This window comes from Cottoperca gobio, chromosome 19, assembly GCF_900634415.1.
Source record: "Cottoperca gobio chromosome 19, fCotGob3.1, whole genome shotgun sequence".
NCBI classification, from domain to species: domain Eukaryota; kingdom Metazoa; phylum Chordata; class Actinopteri; order Perciformes; family Bovichtidae; genus Cottoperca; species Cottoperca gobio.
In genome coordinates, this window is record NC_041373.1 from 19,855,679 (window position 1) to 19,877,454 (window position 21,776).

Below are 21,776 nucleotides of genomic sequence, written 5' to 3' on the forward strand. Positions count from 1 at the left end.
CATGGAAACGTTGCACAGGTAAAATCGCCGGGAGCTTTTAAAACCGTGTAGATCTCATCCAGCATCTGAAAGAGTTATTTGGAAGTGCAGACTAAATCTCAAAACAATCTATTTCCATAGCAGTCACATGCTGAGTGAAGCCAGACGGGTGTTATGACTGAATGTATCCAAGAGGAACTGATTTGAGAGCCACAGAGGCGTTCTCTGGCAGGAGACGGGGGAAGCTCCACCTGCATGGCCAATCACTTTCATCGAGTGTGCACGCATCTTCCCACAGACGCAAACACACTGCTGTGGTAACCTCAGGGCCAACAACTCCTACGGCCGAGACGGAGCGCTTTGTCTGGCTGTGGCCTACTTACCTCTTCTGACACAACTTCATCATAGTGTTAATGTGGTATTTTTAATTCAACAGCTAATCACCTGACTTGCTCTACATGCAAAGAGGAGAAGTTCCTTTAGGCAGATATCTTAATGAGAGATGTATAAACGTAGCTCATGTTTTATGGAGACTTCATAACTCTTTCATTAAGTCGGCTTCTTGCACTGAAGCCTTTTACTTTAATCTGATTTGTCAAAGTCGTATCAGCTCGCATGACCATCTGCTGTAAAGCTGAACAGATTCAGCAGGCAGGGACTGGAAAACAAACTGTGTGTACAGATAGATGGATGTTTTAAATTATGCATGTAGTGACACTTTCTATGTTCCTCAAACACACTGACAGGAAATAAATCTGAAGGATAATTTAGAGCCATGACATTTTCACACGAATGTCCCACGGTGGGATTGTACATTTTGTTCCACTTTGACTTTTGTGTGTGTTTGCATGTCAAATATCATAAACTCATGCATAAATTCATTGCAGACCATTACAGATCGGTGCTTCACAGCAAAGACTTTTGGAAAAATGGCCTCTGCTTTCTCTCTTTTTCTCTCCCCCGATACGATCTGCTCTGTGTGGGACTTTCCAGTTTATGACTGCATTCATAGAAGATTCATGAGAAATCTAGGAGGGATCTGTTGATTTGTGTCCTGAGCCTGTAAAACCTGCTCATCCCTGAGCTGGAGAGACACTTTCAGTTCTGCTGCAATACAACAATGTCGTCTGCAAAGAGGGAAACTACACAGATTTAATCATTCTTAATATAAAGAAATATCCAGCACGTTATCTTCATAACAAACACAAGGTAGTGATTGAAGAGAGGTGAGTCTGGACGTTTAGTCCAAACTGTTAATGTGTCGCTAATTTAAAACAAATAACATGTTTATGTTATGTTGTTTATCCTGTACATACGACATCTATTGCACGTCTGTCCGTCCTGGGAGAGGGATCCCTCCTCAGTTGCTCTCCCCGAGGTTTCTTCCATGTTTCCCTTTAATTATGGGGTTTCTTTTAGGAAGTTTGTCCTTGTGCGATGCGAGGGTCTAAGGACAGAGGGTCTAAGGACAGAGGGTCTGAGGACAGAGGGTCTAAGGACAGAGGGTCTAAGGACAGAGGGTCTAAGGAGAGAGGGTCTAAGGACAGAGGGTGTAAGGACAGAGGGTCTGAGGACAGAGGGTCTAAGGAGAGAGGGTCTAAGGACAGAGGGTGTAAGGACAGAGGGTCTGAGGACAGATGGTCTAAGGACAGAGGGTCTAAGGACAGAGGGTCTGAGGACAGAGGGTCTGAGGACAGAGGGTCTAAGGACAGAGGGTCTGAGGACAGAGGGTCTAAGGACAGAGGGTCTGAGGACAGAGGGTCTAAGGACAGAGGGTCTAAGGACAGAGGGTCTTAGGACAGAGGGTCTGAGGACAGAGGGTCTAAGAACAGAGGGTCTAAGGACAGAGGGTCTAAGCTGAGGACAGAGGGTCTGAGGACAGAGGGTCTAAGGACAGAGGGTCTGAGGACAGAGGGTCTAAGGACAGAGGGTCTGAGGACAGAGGGTCTAAGGACAGAGGGTCTAAGGACAGAGGGTCTTAGGACAGAGGGTCTGAGGACAGAGGGTCTAAGGACAGAGGGTGCCGTATCCTGTACAGTCTGTAAACACTGAGACAAATGTATAATTTGTGATATTGGGCTGTATATATAAATACATTTGATTTGATTTGATTTATTCCCATAAAAAGATGGAGGTAATCAAAAATCAAAAATTATATACATTCTGGAGTTTTGATTTCACTGGTGACTATCAAATCAAATCAAATCAAATCAAATTAATTTGTGTAGCCTAATATCACAAATTATAAATTTGTCTCAGTGTGCTTTACAGACTATGATTTGGATTGTGACTGTTTGTTTGTGCACGTTGTTGTAAATCTTTTGTAATGCATCTAATTTCACGTGATTTATCGTGCTTGCATTGTTGTATAACGCTAAATATTTAGTAACGTGTATTTCAATAATCAGCCTGGGATCATTGACTGTTTTCAGTATTATTTGTTACGTCAAAATGATCTATTAATGTCAAACCGCTCATTAAAGTTTGGACAGGTGACATTAGAGACACCGGCAAGACTAAGGTAGATTTATAAAACCGAAAAATCCAACATAATGTTGCCAACTTCCGTTGAAAGAAGCGAGCAGCACAGGCGAAAAAGTTGCAAATTTGGCAACACTGACAATGTGTGACGCAAATGAAATGATTGGACTTGGAGTCAGAACATTTGATTTACTGATCGCTGTCGGGATGTAAAAAGTATTTCAACAAATAGAACAAAAACCGAGCTTTACATCACATCTGTTTAATGCTTCTCAACTTTGGCAAACAAATGTTTAATGTTCACTTGTTTGCATTCAGTCAAAGGTTTATAGACTCTTAGTCCAAACTGTGATAAAGTAAGTGAAGAAGACATTATTTTTATTTTTATTAATGTGCTTGACTCATATACTGACTTTAATGTGTTAAAATGGAGGAGTGCCTCTGAAAACAGCTGGAGGTTTTAAAGCACAAAGAGGTGTCAAAACATATAAAAATTGCACTTTTTTCAATCATAGATTTACTTTGGAGACATTTGGAAGTGAAATTGATATTCACAGATGCAGGATGTGACCTTTTAAATGACAAAGCAGCAGCCAGCGTGAGTCATCTCCACAGGTGTCACGATCCACACAGAGACGTCTGTCATATCAGCTTTTCATCTTTACAGATAATAACACTTTTGTTCATTGAGATCCGAGTGTTAACTTTAATCGAGCCACGACTCTGCGTGTGACCTTCATCTAAAACTGTTATTTGTGTAGTTAACGAAACTACAAACTGTTTTGGGCCATAAAGGGAAAGAAATGTTACTTTTGCTGCTCTGCTGTAACTCTTTGACCTCGTGCCTCTTTGTCTTTCAATGCATTCGTCAGGCAGACCAGTGTGTAAAAAGATGTAAATTGTTAAGACTGTTTTAGTTGTTAAGCTTGTCAGACGAGAAACACAACAGGTCTAAGAAGCTAATTGTTTGGAGGTTACAGTCTTCTGGATTTCCAAATAGGACAATATGGGGAAACCATTTATAGTTATCAATATAGTAACTAAGAGGGCCGGGGCATCGCCAACGGTCGACTGCTTTTCCAATGTTCAAAAGTTGTGGATATTACGTGGAACCACATTCGTCAAGGTTCAACCTGAGCCGATACTAAAAGGTGGGGACAAAACACTGCTGAGATATCCGTCACCAGCGAGACATCCTGCACAAACCCGCCATTTTAATACCGTCTGCAATTAATTTTCCTAAATGTCAGCCCGCAAAACTACGCCGCACAACTGACGAATTGCAGACGTTTCTCCGTCCGATGATTTCACGGCAGTGTCACGCGCCGTCGGAGAGAGAATCCCTCTGAGGGAGTTAGAGAATTAGAGAAAGGACCAGCACTGGGTTGCACCACAGCCTAGTTTGAACGTAATTTTTAACTTTAAGGTTGGAGTTACTAACATTTTAAGAGTTCACAAGCTGAAATAGTTCCAAAGTACAGTCGGCATAAGTACCAAATTAAATCTTACACCTCGCCTGTAGGTGTTGAGTCCTCCGTAAAGTAGCGGTTAGCATGGTGCTTCGTTTTGAGGAATGAAGAGTACAGACTGTTTTCCACAAGCAGGGATACAGAGGATTACCAACCTGCAGGCAACGGATTTGCAACCTGACACGGAAATAAACTCTCAGAACTCTACAAGTGCGTCATTTTGTTCAATTTGCCAGTTAGCGTCTTTGCTAAACGGCATCAAGAACACGACTTTTCACAGCCACGGAGAGTGAAAACGTTTTGTTAGTGAGGAATTTATGCCAAAGTAACTGCGTCTCTGTGGCGCAACCAAACCAGCTTCAGCAGATCATTTAGTTTTGAACCCTAATTTAAGAGATAACGTACGTAAAGCTGTGCAACAAGCTCCTGGAACCAAAAGTGAGCCGATCCGTCCCACGTGGTGGAAACACGGCTTCAGGGGGTTTTCTGAGATTTGATCGTACGCACTGAAGAGTTTCGCTGAGGTTATGGGCTCAACACAATTTTCTAGATTGCGTGAAAAGTTAACAGTCTTCTGTAACAGAAACACAAATCACTAACTAATCCTGACAGCATTAAAGGGTTCGGTAAACGAAGAGTGCAAAAGAAGTCGATTGAAGTTTAGACCTTTAAAGAAGCCTTGAACCTGGTTGATCGATGTCAGCAGCCGTACAATGCAACGTGTGTGCTCCTTTGCAGGGACAGCTTTCACTTTGAAGATTAAAGGAGATCAATGACTCCTTTGATGGGAAAACTACCCACCACCTTCAGGTTTCTGCTCATTATCTGAGCAGATTAAAACACATGACTTTGTCACAATGACACCTATACATTCTGTGTTGCTTTTTACCATAACATCCCTGTTTCACAAGAAAGAAACTGACATTCCTCCCACACAGCCCACCTCTACATGTAGGATTACCAGTATGCTTCGCTCAACACTAATGAATGAGTACGATAATAAGTCCCTCGTGAGCTGAGAGGAGCAATATTGTGCTGGAGGTCGGTAGCTGTCAGTCGTTGTTCTCCCTGAGTCGATGTAAAAGTAGGAATTATGTTACAAGCAAAACAAGGAAGCTGTAAATGAGTGTTTTCTCCTTAAATACAAATCATCTCTTCAATCTTATAAAGTATTCATACATTATTATTGCATGCATAATGTAGTTTTAAAAGCTACAACTTGTAAGATACGACAGAATTTTAGTTTAAAACGTTACGATATCTCCTGAAGTTAGCATGCTAACAGCTAGCAGCGCTGCGTCCGGGCTGTAATACCAGTTGTTCCTCTAGAGGTGATAGTGAGTCAGTGCAGTCTGCCTCAGTACAGAGAGAAGAAGAGCAGCTGCTGACTAAACATTACAGCCATCTTCCTGTAGTTTGTTTATTGGCTTACATTCAAAGTGGCAGAAATTAAACAAACTATCAAATTACACGGACCGAACAAACACAGAGATGGCGTAATCGATAAACTGACGTCACGTGTGAAGATTATAAAATAGCATTCTTTACGTATTCTTGCCTCGCTGTTAGTTGTAGTTGTATGGACCCAGAAGAGGTGACATGTTGCCCTTATTTCTTTTGAGCAGCTTTAAAGCTGCATTAATCAATATTTATAATATATGAACAATGGGTCAAATGATTCTACCAGACGAAGCATTTAGTGTCTTTAAGCAAAGTGTTTTGGTTTTATGGCCAACTGTTAACTCTGAGCGCCCTCATGAATCTTTCTTGGATGAACCGTCTGAACGCGACCTGCTCGCTATCAAAACAGTCGCTGGTGAACATAGTGAAGCCGCTTTAGAGTTGGTGGAAATCACTAAAAGTAGAGAACTTAAATGTGTCAGGTAGCCTGAGACACAACACAGATCAATGTTGTTCATGTGTAAATAAGACAGTTTGCTCACGTTTATAATAATAAGTGTGTTCACGCTCCGCTCCTCGTTTTCGAGCCTTTGCTTTTACAATGTTCTGGTAGTTTAGGAGAGCTTCGTCTACGCCTCCACACTCGTAGTTTGTTGGTTAATTCATAACATTATTCATGATTAAAATCTTGTTGTTCTGTAAACTAACTCTGGGGTTTCTGTACGTCCTGTGTTTCTTGTCACACGTCAAACTTCTCTTTCTGGTTCGGCTCAAGAAGAAATATTTAGAAAATTGATGTTGGTGGTGTTTTTAGTGCGATTACACATTTCCAAAGTTTGCAAATAGATTTCCATTCATCGTGTTCAGGAATGAATGGGAGTCTGGAGCGGTAGAGAAAAAACATTTCCAAATGAAGTGTCAGGGTTTAATATAAAGGACACGTGAATGGAAGTAAATCGACTAAACAGTCTTAACCACTGGTGTGGTCGTAAAAAGGAAATAGCTGCTGGCTTGAGCTGCCTGCTTAAACACAATGTAACCAAACAATGTCCTGACGTTAAAAGCCAAAGTAAATACAAATCACTTTTCACTAAAGATGACTTTAGTGAGGAAAGTTTTGTTTGCATTAATGTAAAATGTCTCCATGTCATGAAAAGTAATCACATGTAAACAGTTAAAAGAACATTTTGAAAAGCCATTTAATTGACATTTCATATAGCACCTCTAATACCAAGAAACCTCCCTGAAAACCATCATAACTGACATTAATTAATGCCAAACATCTACCATTAACCTGCTGTGATGTACAGATTAAAACAACTTGTTTGGCTCTATATATATATAATAAACACACAATGATGGATTCAAGGCTCAAACTGCAGAATACTTAAAGTCAGAGTGGAGACGGTGGTTTGTGAGCTGTTGTGTGGAAAATATGAAAAGTCAAACAAGACGACTTCCTGAGCAGGAGAGGTTTAATAAATGTCGTGCGGAGAACACTCTCGTAGCACTCAGGAGGTAAACATAGTTATTGTAATGAAGAGTATTCATCTGGTGACTGGAGTTTTCCCAAAGACTGTTTACTATGATGAAGAAAAGAGCCACAACTTTTCTTCTGATTGGTTTAAAGTCTGTAAATCTGTTACTTACATACTTTAACATCAAACAGGACAAAAAGACTAGATTACCGCCTTGTGGTTGTTTGCCTTAATGTCATCACTTCATGTTATCCTGTGTGAAATTGTCATAATAAGCGTATGAATTCTTGAGTTATGGGCGTGTCTTGTGGGGTCACGGTGACTTTCGACAACCAAAGTCTAACTAGTTCCTTCTCGAGTCCAAGTGGACGTTTGCACCAAATTTGAAGAAATTCCTTCAGAGCGTTTCTGAGATGTCACGAGGAGACGGACGTACGGACGCCTGAGAGGCTCGACTGAGAGTTTATATTATATATCGGAAATATGCGAAACGTTGCGTTTAGTAAATGTCTTCCATATGATTGTTTTACACGTGTGTGTATATCCTTCATATTCAACTTGTTATGAGTTCTCAGGTACCAAATACTTGACTGGGCTCCTTGTAGTTCCTGAGATGAAGTCTTGTTCGCATCATGCGAGATGTAGACTTTGGGCTCAGGGGACATGTGTTCAAAAACGAGGCAAAGAGACTTGTCAGGTTCTGTCAGTATTTTTATTTCAAACCGTCCTCAGCGACCACAACGTACATGTTAACACACAGGAACAAGGAGAGGGTTCTTCTTAGAAGAAAACACCTCCGGGGTCATAAATCACCAGATGTATCGCTCTTCTTGAAGGAATCGACAGCTCTCCTTTAAAATGAAAAACATACCACGACACACAGAAAACACGCAATCCCACTTTAGCCTCGATCGCAGCTCGAGCCCCAAATCATCAAGAGAAACACATTATGGTGAATTTAAACCCAAAAACGCCTAATTCTAGCCTTTATGATGGTGCAATAAAAAAGAAACTGCTGTAGAAAATGAGATAAAAACCCACGGGTCAGGTACAAAGTAAGAAATACGACCTCTACAAAGAGAGCGTGTGCTTTTTCTCTCCTTCCTGTAGCACAACCAGTAAGAGGCAGCGAGTCAATATCTGCAAATCAAAGAAAGATGGCAGATATTAACCAGCTGGAGGAAACCCATCTCACGTCTTCCTCCCCCTCTTTGCAGGGCTTGTCCGAGCCAGTGAGCGGTGCCGTCACCCGCGGGTGCCTCAGGGCATGGCGGGGTCAGAGATGCCGTGTGCGGGGTCGCAGGTGAAGGACACGGTGATGGCGTAGCGCGTCCCCCATGTCACCTTCTCCACGCGGTGGAGGTTCTCCGTGCCGGAGGAGAAGAAAGAGACTCGTCCTGTGGAAGGAAGGAGAGAATAAATGAAGAGTTCAACATTTGGGGAAATATGATTATTTGCTTTCTTTCTAAAACTGAGATAAAATATCAGGATTACATCTGGATGAACTAAAGCCTGGAGGAAAGACTGGGAGCTCCAGAAGCATACCCAACAACTACATAATACATATACGGACTCGGAAGGAGAAGGAGGAGGAGGAGAAGAAGGAGAAGGAGAAGGAGGAGAAGAAGAAGAAGGAGGAGAAGGAGAAGAAGGAGAAGGAGAAAAAGAAGGAGAAGAAGAAGGAGAAGAAGGAGAAGGAGGAAAAGGACAATGAGGAGAAAAAGAAGGAGAAGGAGAAAAAGAAGAAGGAGAAGAAGGAGGAGAAGAAGAATGTTGTTGATCAGAATTGATCAAATTCTGATCGTGAAACGAGTTTCAGGAGTTTCAACACTCCAAACAATGAATCCACTGTTTCTGTTTTTCTTTAAACGGGTTCTCCCGTGTGTGTGTCGAGTGAGGTGAACCTCACCCCGACTGTTCTCATCTCAACCTTGGAAACACAGTAAATAAGATTATCCCCCAAATGTTGAATTCAAAGTATAAGACGCAGTATCGCTCGCAGACCTAAAGGAACTGGATGAGCGGAAACAAAGAGAAAGAAGCTGAAACCCCGAGGAGACAAAGGGCCCGTGAGGACACTCTGGACTTTATTCAGGGTTGTAATGGATTCTTTTGACTTTTTAGATCTTTTTTCTTGGACTGAAACGCAGCGAGAGCTCGGGGACGTTGCCTCTGGGTAAATTCTCTTTATTTATCGGAGGCTTTGCTTTGTTGCGCCAGCTAATGAGTTGTTGCCGTTTACCAGCCAGTCTGGTTCTTTCCAACACGACCTGCTCCGTCAGAGACATTTGCATTCACGTTGTCTCATAACTAAGAGATTTATATTTCAAAAGTTTTCAGACTCTTGTTTTGTTATACAACCGTTTCCAGTTGCTCCGTTTGAAGAGGTTATCTCATTATGTGAACATAAATAAAAATCTAGAATCATTTTGCCCCTAATTTGTTTTTCCTCCAAGAAATACTGGCAGTGTGTGTGTGTGTGTGTGTGTGTGTGTGTGTGTGTGTGTGTGTGTGTGAGGGTAATTCCCCCTGGCAGGCCATTGGATGAGGACGTCAGGGGAAATCAGAGCTTGCAGTTAAACAATAACAAACATACTGCAAACCTAAAGAACGGGAAGTTAGAAAAAAAGAGAATTAATGCACAAAATAAAGAGTGTGAGCAGCGAGACAATAAGAGGTGGTCTGTTTGTCTCATGTGGTGGGAAACGAGGGCATTTTCAAGTGCTCAAATTAGCCACACAGCTTTAGATAACTGCAGTGAAATAATCCTGTGCACTTGTCAATATAAGAGTTCCCAGTGTTCACTGGGAAGAGCCAGCAGCTGCAGTACAGTCAGCAGATTAGTGGAAACACAATGGAGAGATTTCACAGAAGAATTCAACATGAATTCACAACAAAACACTTTCCAGAGTCTCAGAGACGAAGGTTAAGGATAGTTTCTATCAGGGGTTCCCATCTTTGTTCCTTGAGGGACCCTTTCTATCATTGAGCCAACTGACTGAGTGACTTCTTACTTTAGTTTTTTATATATTTTATTCAATGCAGAACAATTACAGATGTTGGCCATGAGGGTTGTGCAATAGGTGCCCTTGTCAGTCGGTGTGTGTGTGTGTGTGTGTGTGTGTGTGTGTGTGTGTGTGTGTGTGTGTGTGTGTATGTGACAATTTGTTGTTAAGATGTTGACGTTGTGTTTACTAAGCTGTATGTATGATTTGTATCTTCTGTGTAACTGCAGAAGTCCAGAATAAATAGTTCTTTCTGTCATTATTTTTTTATTAACGCAGGACGAGGCTGTTCAGCAGAGAGGGAAGGCTCTGTGAATATATATATATATATATATATATATATATATATATATATATATATATATATATATATATATATATCATAAATAATACAAACTTTACACACATCTAGTTTATTGGTTTATTACCAATGGAAATCACTTTTTATATACTTATCATAGAACGAGCAGTTTGCTAGCTTGATAAATGGGCCGGTTCATATCAAGCATCTGCGAGAAGGAACAAAGTTCTGACTGGCCAGACAATTCCTTCTTCCAGGACTATTAGTAGAAGAAAAACTTTTTAGCAACGTTTTTTATTTCTGTCTCCTCTAGATGGCGTAATCGATAAACTGACGTCACGTGTGAAGATTATAAAATAGCATTCTTTACGTATTCTTGCCTCGCTGTTAGTTGTATGGATCCAGAAGCGGTGACATGTTGCCCTTAGAGAGAGAGAGAGAATGAACAATCTTACTGAGACCACAGAAGAAATGTTCTTGAGCCCCACAGAAGAGGAAACAGACTTGTTTTTGTTCCCCTGCGTCATCGCAATATACTTGTTTCCAGGAATCGACCCGTTTAATAAACTCTGCCTCTTGAGAAAAGAGACTGGACGAGCAGAGTCTCTGAACCCTTTCAGCCAGTACTGTTCTTATTACATTTCAAAACCCTGTGTATTAGGGCTCCGGTCTCCATTTTGCATTTGGGGATTGATCTGGGAACAGTGTTGTTTGTGCATATGGAGTCTTCCTGGTATAAGAGAAACAGGTTCTGTTTGAGTGTAGGAGCTCAAGGTAAATATTAAAAAAGACTAAATCGCAATTACAGTCTATAAAGTTTAGTTCAAGTCGTTTCCTGCCTGATATCAGACAGAAGTGTCAACTCGTAACACTTATTTTCATGTTCAGTCGGACTTTAACCGATTTGCATGTGGGGGGGGGTTTGATTTTCCCTTACCAATCACTAGAGACCAGGTCAACACTGATGTGTAGACATGCCAATATATTGGTTTTGCCAGTTATGTTAGTGCTTTTCTACCGAGGCTGTTCCAGGGCGAGTTCGGACCTTGACCCCGATTTCAAACTTGTTTTTCTTGTTTCCAATGCAGAGGCGTCGGCTCTCTGCCCCGAAAATTGGATCAACTCGGGCACCAACTCTTTGCCCGGCCAGCACCAAGAGCCAAGAGCTGCATACGTTAGAGGCTAACGTCAGAAACTTACGTCAGAGGCTAACGTCAGAGGCTAACGTCAGAGGCTAACGTCAGAGGCTAACGTCAGAGGCTAACGTCAGAGGCTAACGACAGAGGCCAACGTCAGAGGCTAACGACAGAGGCCAATGTCAGAAACCTACATCAGAGGCTAACGTCAGAGGCTAACGTCAGAGGCTAACGTCAGAGGCTAACGTCAGAGGCTAACGTCAGAAACTTACGTCAGAGGCTAACGTCAGAGGCTAACGTCAGAGGCTAACGTCAGAGGCTAATGTCAGAGGCTAATGTCAGAGGCTAACGTCAGAGGCCAACGTCAGAGGCTAACGTCAGAGGCTAACGTCAGAGGCTAACGTCAGAGGCTAAAGACAGAGGCTAACGTGGGATTAACGTGAGCAACAACAGTTCATGTCGAGTGCGACGAAGAGTAGAAAGTCGTTGGAGAAGAGAAGTAGGATGTGGGAGAAGTCGTGACACACCCCGCGCTTGTTGTTAGTGTGAGGGGAATTTGCGTTGGCATTGCTGGGAAAAGCAGTGTTGTACACGGTCACATCACGATGTGGCTCCTCTCGTGTTCTAGTGGGTGGAAAACCAAATGGGTTCTTAGAAGTCCGAACCAACACTATTCCCAGCACAGAACTCAAACAAAACTCACTTTAGTGGAAAAGGGGTACGAGTGGAGCGAAGCAACAACAATGTCAGGCGATATTGAGAAGACATTGGCGCACAGCTTGACAACAGCATTAGTCCCACCTGTGGAGCTGATTGGCTAATCATTAGTCACCCTGCAGCGCTCAGTGGTTAAACCAAGAAACCAATGTTTTCATGTGACGATTCCAGAGGAAGCAGTCAACTCGGAGGAGTCGTCTGGACCCAACGCACCTCGGTAATACTGTCAAGGTGGAAAAAACGATCGCACCTCTTCAGTGATGTCATGTCACATACATCAGTTCTCAAAGAACTGATCACCTGCAGGTTGGGTTTTGGGTTTTACTATGTTTGTCTTACTCCATATTAGACAGTGTTGAGAAAATAAATTAACGTAAAACAGCACTCCTGTTTCTGTCTTCCTTAAAACTAAATGATCTCCTGCAAAAGTCACAATTAAAAACATTTCACAAAAAAAAAAGCTTTCTTTACAGTAAAAATCCTGGTTAGCAATCATAGTTAGCTTCTGGACTTCCTGCCAAGCTAGTTGCTATCACTGAGCAACTTCTTAACTTTGTCGTCTGTTCAACACCAACTTCTGCTCTCCAGGTCATGCCTTTAGTCTATTTTTGCTTTTAATAACAGCCACACGTCACTGATTTGCATTTAATGAGGTCTTTAACTTCAGACGGGATGTGTGTGCAATGCTGAGAAGATGCTAAACGGTGCGTGACTCATCCGATGCCAATACGGAGATTTGCTGCGAGAGTGAAAATACCCGTAAACACCACCAGCACAGTCACAAGGCACAGGACACACTGTCCAATCAATGCATTGATTACTCCCACAGCCTGATAATTAGTGATGGATTAATCACGCAGGCTGCATGGTGTCCCCAGGGAGGCTGGGATGGAGGTTTAAGGTAGATGACGTTGAATTAAAGAGGAGCTTTAACATTCTGGTTACATCTCAGCTGGAAATTACGTTCCCAAATGCAATTAACTGCATTACTTTGTGGCTCGGCCCAGGGCTACCATTTAAAAACCTAGAAGAAGAGAAGAAAGCATTTTCCATTTGTTTTAATTCCCACTGCATGCATCAGCCTGCAGAGCTCTCAGTGAGGAAGTCCCTTGTTTACGAGGTGAGCCACCTCACCTGAAACAAAGACCACTTTATCTTGACAAACAAGTGCAGCTTTATTAAAATATATAATGAACCTTCAGTTAGAAAAGCAATTATGTGTGGCTTTCATGAAGGTACATTAGAAAAGAGTCACGATGATCGTCATGGCTCATCTAGGCTTCGGCTTGGAGACAAACTGTAGGTACATGTGAGCATTTACCAGGCAGGGAGGGTGGAACACAAGTATCCTGTTGGTTCCATTAAGGCAAGTGTGGGATCCAGTTTGGAGCTCCATACTAAGCACTTTAGTTTGACTTACAGTCCCCCAACGTTAAGGTAGTGCAATACGACACGGCCATAATCAAAAATATAAATCAAGAGATTAACTGATAATAAAAAACAATTGTTGTATTTAATAATACATGCACGTAGCCACTTTGACAAACTGGTCCCTCTTGTGCCTCCAGACATTTTCATTGTATTCAGTGTCTTTAAGTTCACAGAAGTGCAGCCACCAAGGTCAAGCTGGTGGTTTTAAACCTGCAGTCCAGCCAAAGTGCAGCCAAAGTCCAGCGGAGGTTATCTATTTTCCCTGCGGTCGTCTAAGCTGGCAGGTTAACCCCCATCGGCTGCTCCGTCTGTCCTTTCATTGCTGTTTGTATCTGCCTTTCCCTGCCAAACACCCTATCTCTCTATCACATATCTACTCTTTATCTATCTCCCAGCCATTTCCTGTCTGTCCCCCCCCCCCCCCCCCTCCATACTGTCTCTCTCCTATCCCCTACAGGGGACACTTTCACATCAGTCATCTCTCTCCCTCTTTTCTAATCCTCCACTCTTTTTACTTCCTCCACAACTTGAACACCACTTCAGCCCCCTTGGCACTCAGTCATTACATTCTTGACTTCCGCTCTCTCTGACAGCAAAGTCCTGATTGTCCTGGTGTTATAATTACACTTTTTTCGTCGCAGTCATCTCCTAATTATCTCAGCAAACTAATCACCCGTCCAGATATGAGCATCAGACTCTCACCAAGTCAAAACCTGTCAGTCAAACTGCCCAGCATGTCGCCAAAGGAGTTTCTTAATGAGGTGTGTGCAGAGACAAAACAATTATCTGCGCTATGCATGGGGTGGTGCTGCTAATGGCTGCACCTGTCTAAATAAAGATCAGCGACAGGTGTAATCACGGCGTTGAGTTGCACCAGAGGCTTTGACAAGTCTGTCATATGTAGATTTTGGAGCATGATCCATTGTGAAATCCATCAAGGAGGACCGTAGTGAGAGACCATTCCCCCTCTTCTTCTTCACCCAGCAGGTTTAAGTTGGGTTTAAGATCACACTGTGACCGATTCTCTCTGTTGTCTGGAAGTTATTCTCTCTTCACTTTATGGGAGCTAGCTGTCACAGGAGACGAGGTGGCAGGAAAGCTGCAGTCGCTCTTTATTACCATATGTCCTTCGGTTAGCGTCCCTCGCCGCTCCATCATAGGATACTGTCAGTGGGCCGGGATGCTTTCGCTGTCGCTCACTGCCTCACTGGTAAGAGGCTTGTGTCTGACTGGCACACGGGGAGTTTGATGGTGCAGAGTCGAGATGACACATCGGGGGGAAAGAGGAAGCGAAAATTGAAGGCGATGGAAGTGAAGGATTGCTTTTTTTTTTAATAGCTGGTTGATTAAAAGTGGCAGGGGAGTTGGACTAGAGGGCAGGAGATGAGACACTATGGGTGAGATAAGGTAAGGAGGGAGGAGCCACAGGGGACAAGGTGAACAGAGACGGCAGAGGATGCTTCACTGTCGAGATATGATAGAGGAGAAATAATGCTGTCAGGAAGAGGTAATGGCCTCTGGAGAGGTTTTCCATATTGAACAGTTTCACTAAAGCCGGACTCAGACTCCAGGAGTTTCGGGATGATTTATTCTCAAGGAGAACTCCTCGTCGGTACTGATGCTCGGCTCACATTATCTGGTAATGTGAGGGTGTTACAAATCCAGCCTTAAACCTCAAACTGTTTGCAGACACATCAGGATGATTTTGGTGGCGGCTACGTCTTCTCACAGTCTATGTACACAGTCTAACGTAGATTGCTAACAACCCCAGCAAGCTTCTAGTATGAAACATTTCAGTTATGTGTTGGTGGATTTTACAGCATCACCTTCTCGTGTGACGGGCCGTAACTTATGGACTTTATTTACTTAGTATTGCACTTTCCTCCTGCTGTCGACTCCCTTTCTTTTCTTTGTTGAATTTGGCATCTCAGGAGAGAGTGTTGCATGTTGGACAGGCTGTAAAACCTCTTAAGACACATTTATGATTTTGGGTTGCAGTATATCAATAACAATTACTTGAATTACACAAACTTCTCCCTCCTTGGCTCTCGTGTAAAATTCCACTCGACTTTGCTTTGACTTTTAAACCAGATTTCCTCCAAGACCTTTTAATGTTGTTAAGATGTGTTTTTAGCGTTTCACCTGGATATAAAACATATTCTGCCTCGAGGGAAATGAAGTTGAAAAGTTGAAAATGTGGGTATGTGGGTTTTGCACAGGTCACTTTAAAACATCCATTTACTCAGAACCTTACACACGTTTCCTCTATGTTCTATACATGTACTGTATTTCCAATGTGATGAAGAAGCTCTTATGTTGAACCCTCTGGGTACTAAAGGCGAGCTAATCCCCTGCAGCTGCAGTGTACTTCTGATTACCCATTTACAAAAGGATTAAACGCACTAAAACCACCTGCAGATTAATAAAGCAGCTGAGTACAGCCATTATAATTTAAGAATGACTGTAATAATGAAACCGTTTATCTCCATTGTACTTAACTTGCTCTTAAGTGTGTCTTAAAAGGCTTATAAAGACAAAGCCAGGGGTTACCATGTGTTAGTCTGGATTTACTATATCCGGCCTTAAAGGTCAAGCATCACTGTGTTTGAAGCTGAAGCGGGAAAAAGCACAACGTAGATTTGGTCTTTAATAGTTACCCTGTCCGTGGTTCCACTGTCCGGTTGCCATTTTGGTCCATGAAGATAAATCTTCCCCCAGTGAAGTCAGAGCCATAGTCAGACAGATACAGCAGAGAGGTGTAGTCAAAAGAGCCATAAGTCACCTGCCAGACAGGGAGAGGAAGGTTAGCATGCTAACTTCTGTTAATTCATATTAAACACACAGTACAGCCACGGCTCAGTGCTGCAGGGATGATGTGTGTGTGTGTAGGCCAACGCAGGCCATTGGATTATTGCAGAAAATAAACTCAAACAAAAGTTGATGATACATTTGCTCAGCAAGATAATCTCCACATATGAACACCACTTTTAGGATTCTTGAAGTGTAAATGCAACCACCAGAAGTATCTAGATTTAGCGCCTCGCGGCTGTGTGACTCTCAGTCCACGTTTGTCCAAAACGTCATTATTTTATCCTGTTAGACATTTGTGTGAAATTGTTATATTTACAACTACAAAAACAAACTACACCAGTTACAAAGCTTCAACATCACAACTACTGAGAAGATGACCACGTGTTCGTGATGACGTATCCTCTGGAGTCTCATTTAGCCACTTGTTACCAACCGCCTTTTTTAAGACACCTCAAGGCTTCAATTTATATTTCATGTCGTAGAACAACACGGGAATATCTCCACAGACCTTGTTTCAGGCATCTAACCAAAAAGCTATTTAAAAAGCCTGTCGACTTCAAGACGGGGGAAGTGCAAAGTGTTAGGACTCAGTCCTGCAGCTTTCCTCTATAGTTGTGGAGACTACACGTACACCTCAACTTCAGGGGACCATAAATGTCTGTCCAACATTTCATGACAATCCATCCAAAGTGATGGACCAACCCACTTCCTTTGAGTAATGTTGCCAGCGTGGTTAAAGATTCTGAATGAGCTTCACCCATACAAGGGACTAACAGGCCGGATATCTCAATCTCACCTGCGCCAATTTTGAAAGTACAATACTGAATTTCTGGAGTACACATTTAAATACGGCTCGTAGGAATCATGCACGTGCACGTGTTTTTCCGGTTCCATGAATTTATACTGTGAAATGTTACCCGGCACCGATTTCAAAGGCTCCAAAAAGCTTTTGCAGAGCTGCATCGTGAAGGTTTTATTCTGCACGAAATGTTCGACCACACAGAACGTACAATACTCGGTTTGCCTCACACTGCAGTATCTCCGCCAGGTTTACGGGTACCGCGTCAGGCATGCTTGTTGGAAAGAGTAATGTTTGCTCTTCTCTCGTGGGCTCACTTACTGCTGACTCCTCACCTGAACTGCTCTCCTCACAAGACCTAAGGGACTGATTATTTACAGGAGAGTCTTTTCTTTCAAATAAAAGAGTTAGCTGTTGCACTAACAATAACCTCATGATATCCTAAAGACCCGTAAGTATTAGTTATTATATTTTGTATTTTTATTTGAATCTACAAAGTAACTAAAGCTGTTGGATAAAAAGTACAATAAGTATAAAGTAGCAGAAAATAGAAATGCTCAAGTAAAGTAAAAGTACCTGAAATGTGTATTTGTTGTTTATTGTATTTGGGATTCTGTCCTTTTATATAACATCGGGGAAAATAAGTGTTGGCTTTATCTCTTGGATTGTTTTTGTTCTTTATCCATAAACAATATCCATCAATGAATCAATATGATATAGTGTAAACTAACACGCTTCAGTTATAAAACATAACAGTTGCACGCCATTAACATCTCAGACCGTTAAATCCCAGCTGTGCAGTTAGCGACACTTCACCTGCTCAGGTTGCAGGTCGCGTAATTCTCTTCAGAGCCGCACTGTAGCGTCCAAACACGACAAGAGGAACAAAGTTAATGTTCTCTAAGAAAACTATTGAGCCAAGGTCTATGTTAGACGGCGTCTTCAAGTGGACGCCAAGGCCCAAAGAAATGCCGCAGAAATGTAAAACTTCACTATTGATTGGACGATCCAACGCACTAGACCCCCCCACAATTAAAAAAAGAAAGTTGCCCCTGGTTTAACTTTTGCACTGGTTCAACAATTTATGCAACTAAATGGATTGTAGTCTTCAATCTGGAGCCCCGACTTAAAATGCTGCAAAATTCCTTCATGCTAAATGAACTGCGGCACTAACAAGAGACGCTCAGATCCACGAGAGCCAACTAAGCTCCGAACACAGCGCGGAGCCTTAATGAAACATCAAAGAGCGAGGGGACAGGGGACCAAAGGTGGACGTCTTTTCAAAGAGTCAGTAATCAACAGTCATTTCAGACCGAAGAGTGCTTTAACTTGATCTTACCTCAAAGACAGGACAACAAAGTGAACACTATAGAGATGATCAGCTGTATGTCTGACTGTGTCCCAACTCGTGTCTACGTTGATTTACCTGCACCTACCTTTTCCTTGATAACCGAGATGCTTTGAGTTGTACATTATGTTGTGGCCATGCTTAACAAGGTCCTGCCATCAACAACTTTGGAGAACAGAACGTACAGAGAAGCTGCATAAAGTTATCCTGTGTACTCACTAAGCTATTGGAGTATTTTGCCAGCTAGAGGTGCTTGATTAGCCCACAGTGTAAACATGATAATTACTCTTGCCAAAAAAGGAGCTTCTGAGGAAAGGAAATTTCCAGCAACTTGGATCAATTTTATAACCTTTTGTTTCCACCAACTCCTGTGATAATAGATACAAGACATTATGTTCCTTTGTTAAGGGAATAGTTTAGACAGTTGCAGCAAACGTCTCAAACTGATTCCTTAGGTAAGAAACACTTTATGAATATTCCACATGAACACAGAGCCAAGATATTTGTGTTGCATTGAAACGTGGGATCATAATGTTTGAAGATGAAACCACGAGCAGCGGCTTGACACAGTTTGAGGATTCAAGAGAAAAAGTGGAGTCTGCATCTTGTTCAGCTCTGGTGTGACATTTCAGAAGCTGTTCAGAAGACGAATGATAGCATTTGAGACTTCATGCACAACCCTGCATACCGTGGACTAAAGCGCTCCAAAACCATCACCAATAAATAACAGACTAGAAGGAGCCAGTGGCAAAGAAGGGAAGTGGTTTGTTGGCCACAAATAAACTGGTTAAATCTATAATCTTGCAGCAACTTGTCAGTTGTCAGTAACTCTTTTCTCTTCTCAGCTGTAGCACGCTTTGTTCAGGTTAAGTAGCAGTTCCTGCAACGCCTTAACAAGTTTAAGGAATTTCTTAGGACAAAAACAACCATAAGGATACAACTTAAGTATTTTAAGACATAACTTAAGGACAGGATGCTAAATTAGGATGCTTCATGCAACCGTCTCTTCATCTGCTAAATGTTCCACTATTTGGTTCTGGGCAGGTTGAGAGCTGTTTTGGGCTGAAAGAGGCTAAAACGTGGCATAAAAACAGATATAAAAATCTTGATTAGTGCAGCTTTAAAGGGTTGGTTCACCCAAATACACAAAAACATTCTCAATTCTACAAGTAACTAGCTGCGCATCAAATACTTTTAAGTTCTGCCGTCCAAAGGTTTGTGTGCCTGGAGGCTGTTTCACAGGCAGGATGACTGTATTAACAAGCTGGTGGGTATATGTCCTTCAGCAGACTGTATTTATCTCTGCCATGAATGAGACACTTTCCGTGCTGTCACACCACGACTGCTGCTATGACACCGTATCGGCAATATGATCGATGAGCAGACATTTCTCCGCCAAAGACGTCAGAGGCCATTTACATTTAAATGAGGGTTGGGTTAACCAATTAGCCCCAAAATGGCGGCATAGACAGATGGGGAAGAGAAGTTGGTCCTTTCAGATTACATTTTCACAGCTGTCGGGGGCTCACGGGAGAGGATGAGGGACAAATATTAATATGGACGAGGAAACTGCAAACACGATCCTTCCCAGAAATATCACAAGCAACGGACATATGGACTGTTACTTTCTTTACCTTTTTCTTATTTAGCAAGAGATACAGATCAATATTTAGGCAGATGCTTCAAAGGTTTTATGAATGATCGGTAACTACCACAGAGGAGCTTTGGAGTACTTCGACACGTGTTTATATTTCTGTCTGGGGACAGATTTAGTCACCGCAAAGAAAATTGATTTAAAAATGGTTTAAAATAACCAAACTGTACTTTATCACATTTTATTATTTTCTTCTTTTATTTCAAACTCTCAAACAAACGAAAACAACGGCGTCACGTCAGACGACAAGGGAGTTAAAAACTCAAATCAGTAAAACTAATTCTTTCGAAATGGAAGCTTTAAGGTTTCATGAGAACAATAAGTGTTCAAGGTTTTAAGGTTAACAAATAGATACCAGTCTGACTCACTCAGCGCAATATAAAGAGAGGAAAATCACACAAATGTGTACTTTAGATCAGTGGTCCCCAACCACCGGTCCGCGGACCGGTACTGGTACATGGGTCATTTGGTACTGGGCTGCACAGAAAGATTGAATAAAAATATATTTATTTTGAAAGAGGTTTTATTTTGAAAAATCACCGGATACATCTGTCTGTGCGTCTGCGTCTCTTGACACATGTCAAGACGCCAAGAAACCTTTTCCTGTTGGTGAAGAAGTTATCCCCAGAGACACGAGCTCAGGGCTCCCACTAACTCAGCGTAATGCTGAGTTTTTATGCACTTTATATTTGTTTTTATGTCGGTCGTATCATTTTATTCTGTCATATTTACCCCCCCACACTTTGAAGGCCGGTCCGTGAAAATATTGTCTTACATGAAACCGGTCCGTGCCGCAAAAAAGGTTGTAGTCCGCTGCTTTAGAGGATACTCAAAGAGAAAAAAATGCTTTTTCCTGCAGGTTTTGCTCGTCTTTCATTTCAAAACGCCGACAGAATACTGTGACGTCCCCCTCCTCCACATCAGGTTACCTTTCGAAGCGGCTGAATCTGCGAGATCACACGAGAATCACAAGATCGCCCGAGACGGTATTGAGCGTCTACCGGTGGACGCATCCTACCATTGTGTCATATCGCCCAAACAAACACCGTCATGTGTTTGATTAGTCATCATCGCTCCCTGTGACCCAAACGACCCGACCAGAGCTCCTCCTCGTGTTTTCATGCATTACCTTGTCTATGTGCGGGTGCCAGTACTCGTCGTGTTGGGTCTTGGCTATCGTGCTGTTGATCCTGGAGAAGAAGGTGGGCTTGGTGAGGTACATCGCAGTCGGGTCCAAACCAAACGTCTCAGCAATAACTGCCTGGATGCGCCCACGGATATTTCTAAATACAAAAACAGACGCGACGTTAATTCCTGATGTAAGTATGATTTATGACTTTGGGCAACTCATAAGAATGTGCAATAAAGGGCTGATTTCTCTTTTCCTTTAGTCACCTGTAAAGCTGGAAATCCTCCTGTGTGAACACATCCGTCAGCTGATCCCCGAAATACCTGCAGCCACATCCCGGCAATCACAGACACAAACCGAAGCACAGCAGAGAGAGAAGTGTGAGCGGGGGACTGACGTTTGGCAGCGCGGCACAGAGCACCATTACCCCAAACACATATCCAAACACAGCAGTGCTTCACATGAAGTCCCACATGAGGGGGGGAAGTGTCGCGGTGCTGTTGTCAGGGCTTCATGATTACAATCTGCCAAATGATCCCTGAGGAGAAACGTATGAAGGGAGGAGGGAGAAGGATCGGGAGATGATCCAAATAAAATTGTGCTGTGCTGGCAGTGATGAATGAGGGCCGTGCGGGTC

At 42.5% G+C, this 21,776-nt stretch overlaps 1 protein-coding gene across 1 annotated transcript in view; it reads right to left on the reverse strand.

Moving 5' to 3' along the window:
* Window positions 1–7,506: 7,506 nt before the first annotated feature.
* Window positions 7,507–21,776, reverse strand: part of ogfod3 (2-oxoglutarate and iron dependent oxygenase domain containing 3) — a 21,827-nt gene continuing 7,557 nt past the window's right edge. Inside the window, exons 6-9 of the mRNA XM_029455715.1 lie at window positions 21,406–21,462; window positions 21,140–21,293; window positions 16,056–16,180; window positions 7,507–8,204 (exon numbers count right to left, since the gene is read on the reverse strand). Of these exons, the coding sequence (XP_029311575.1) occupies window positions 8,069–8,204; window positions 16,056–16,180; window positions 21,140–21,293; window positions 21,406–21,462 (472 nt within the window). The 3' untranslated portion in view covers window positions 7,507–8,068. The remainder of the gene's footprint in view (window positions 8,205–16,055; window positions 16,181–21,139; window positions 21,294–21,405; window positions 21,463–21,776) is intronic.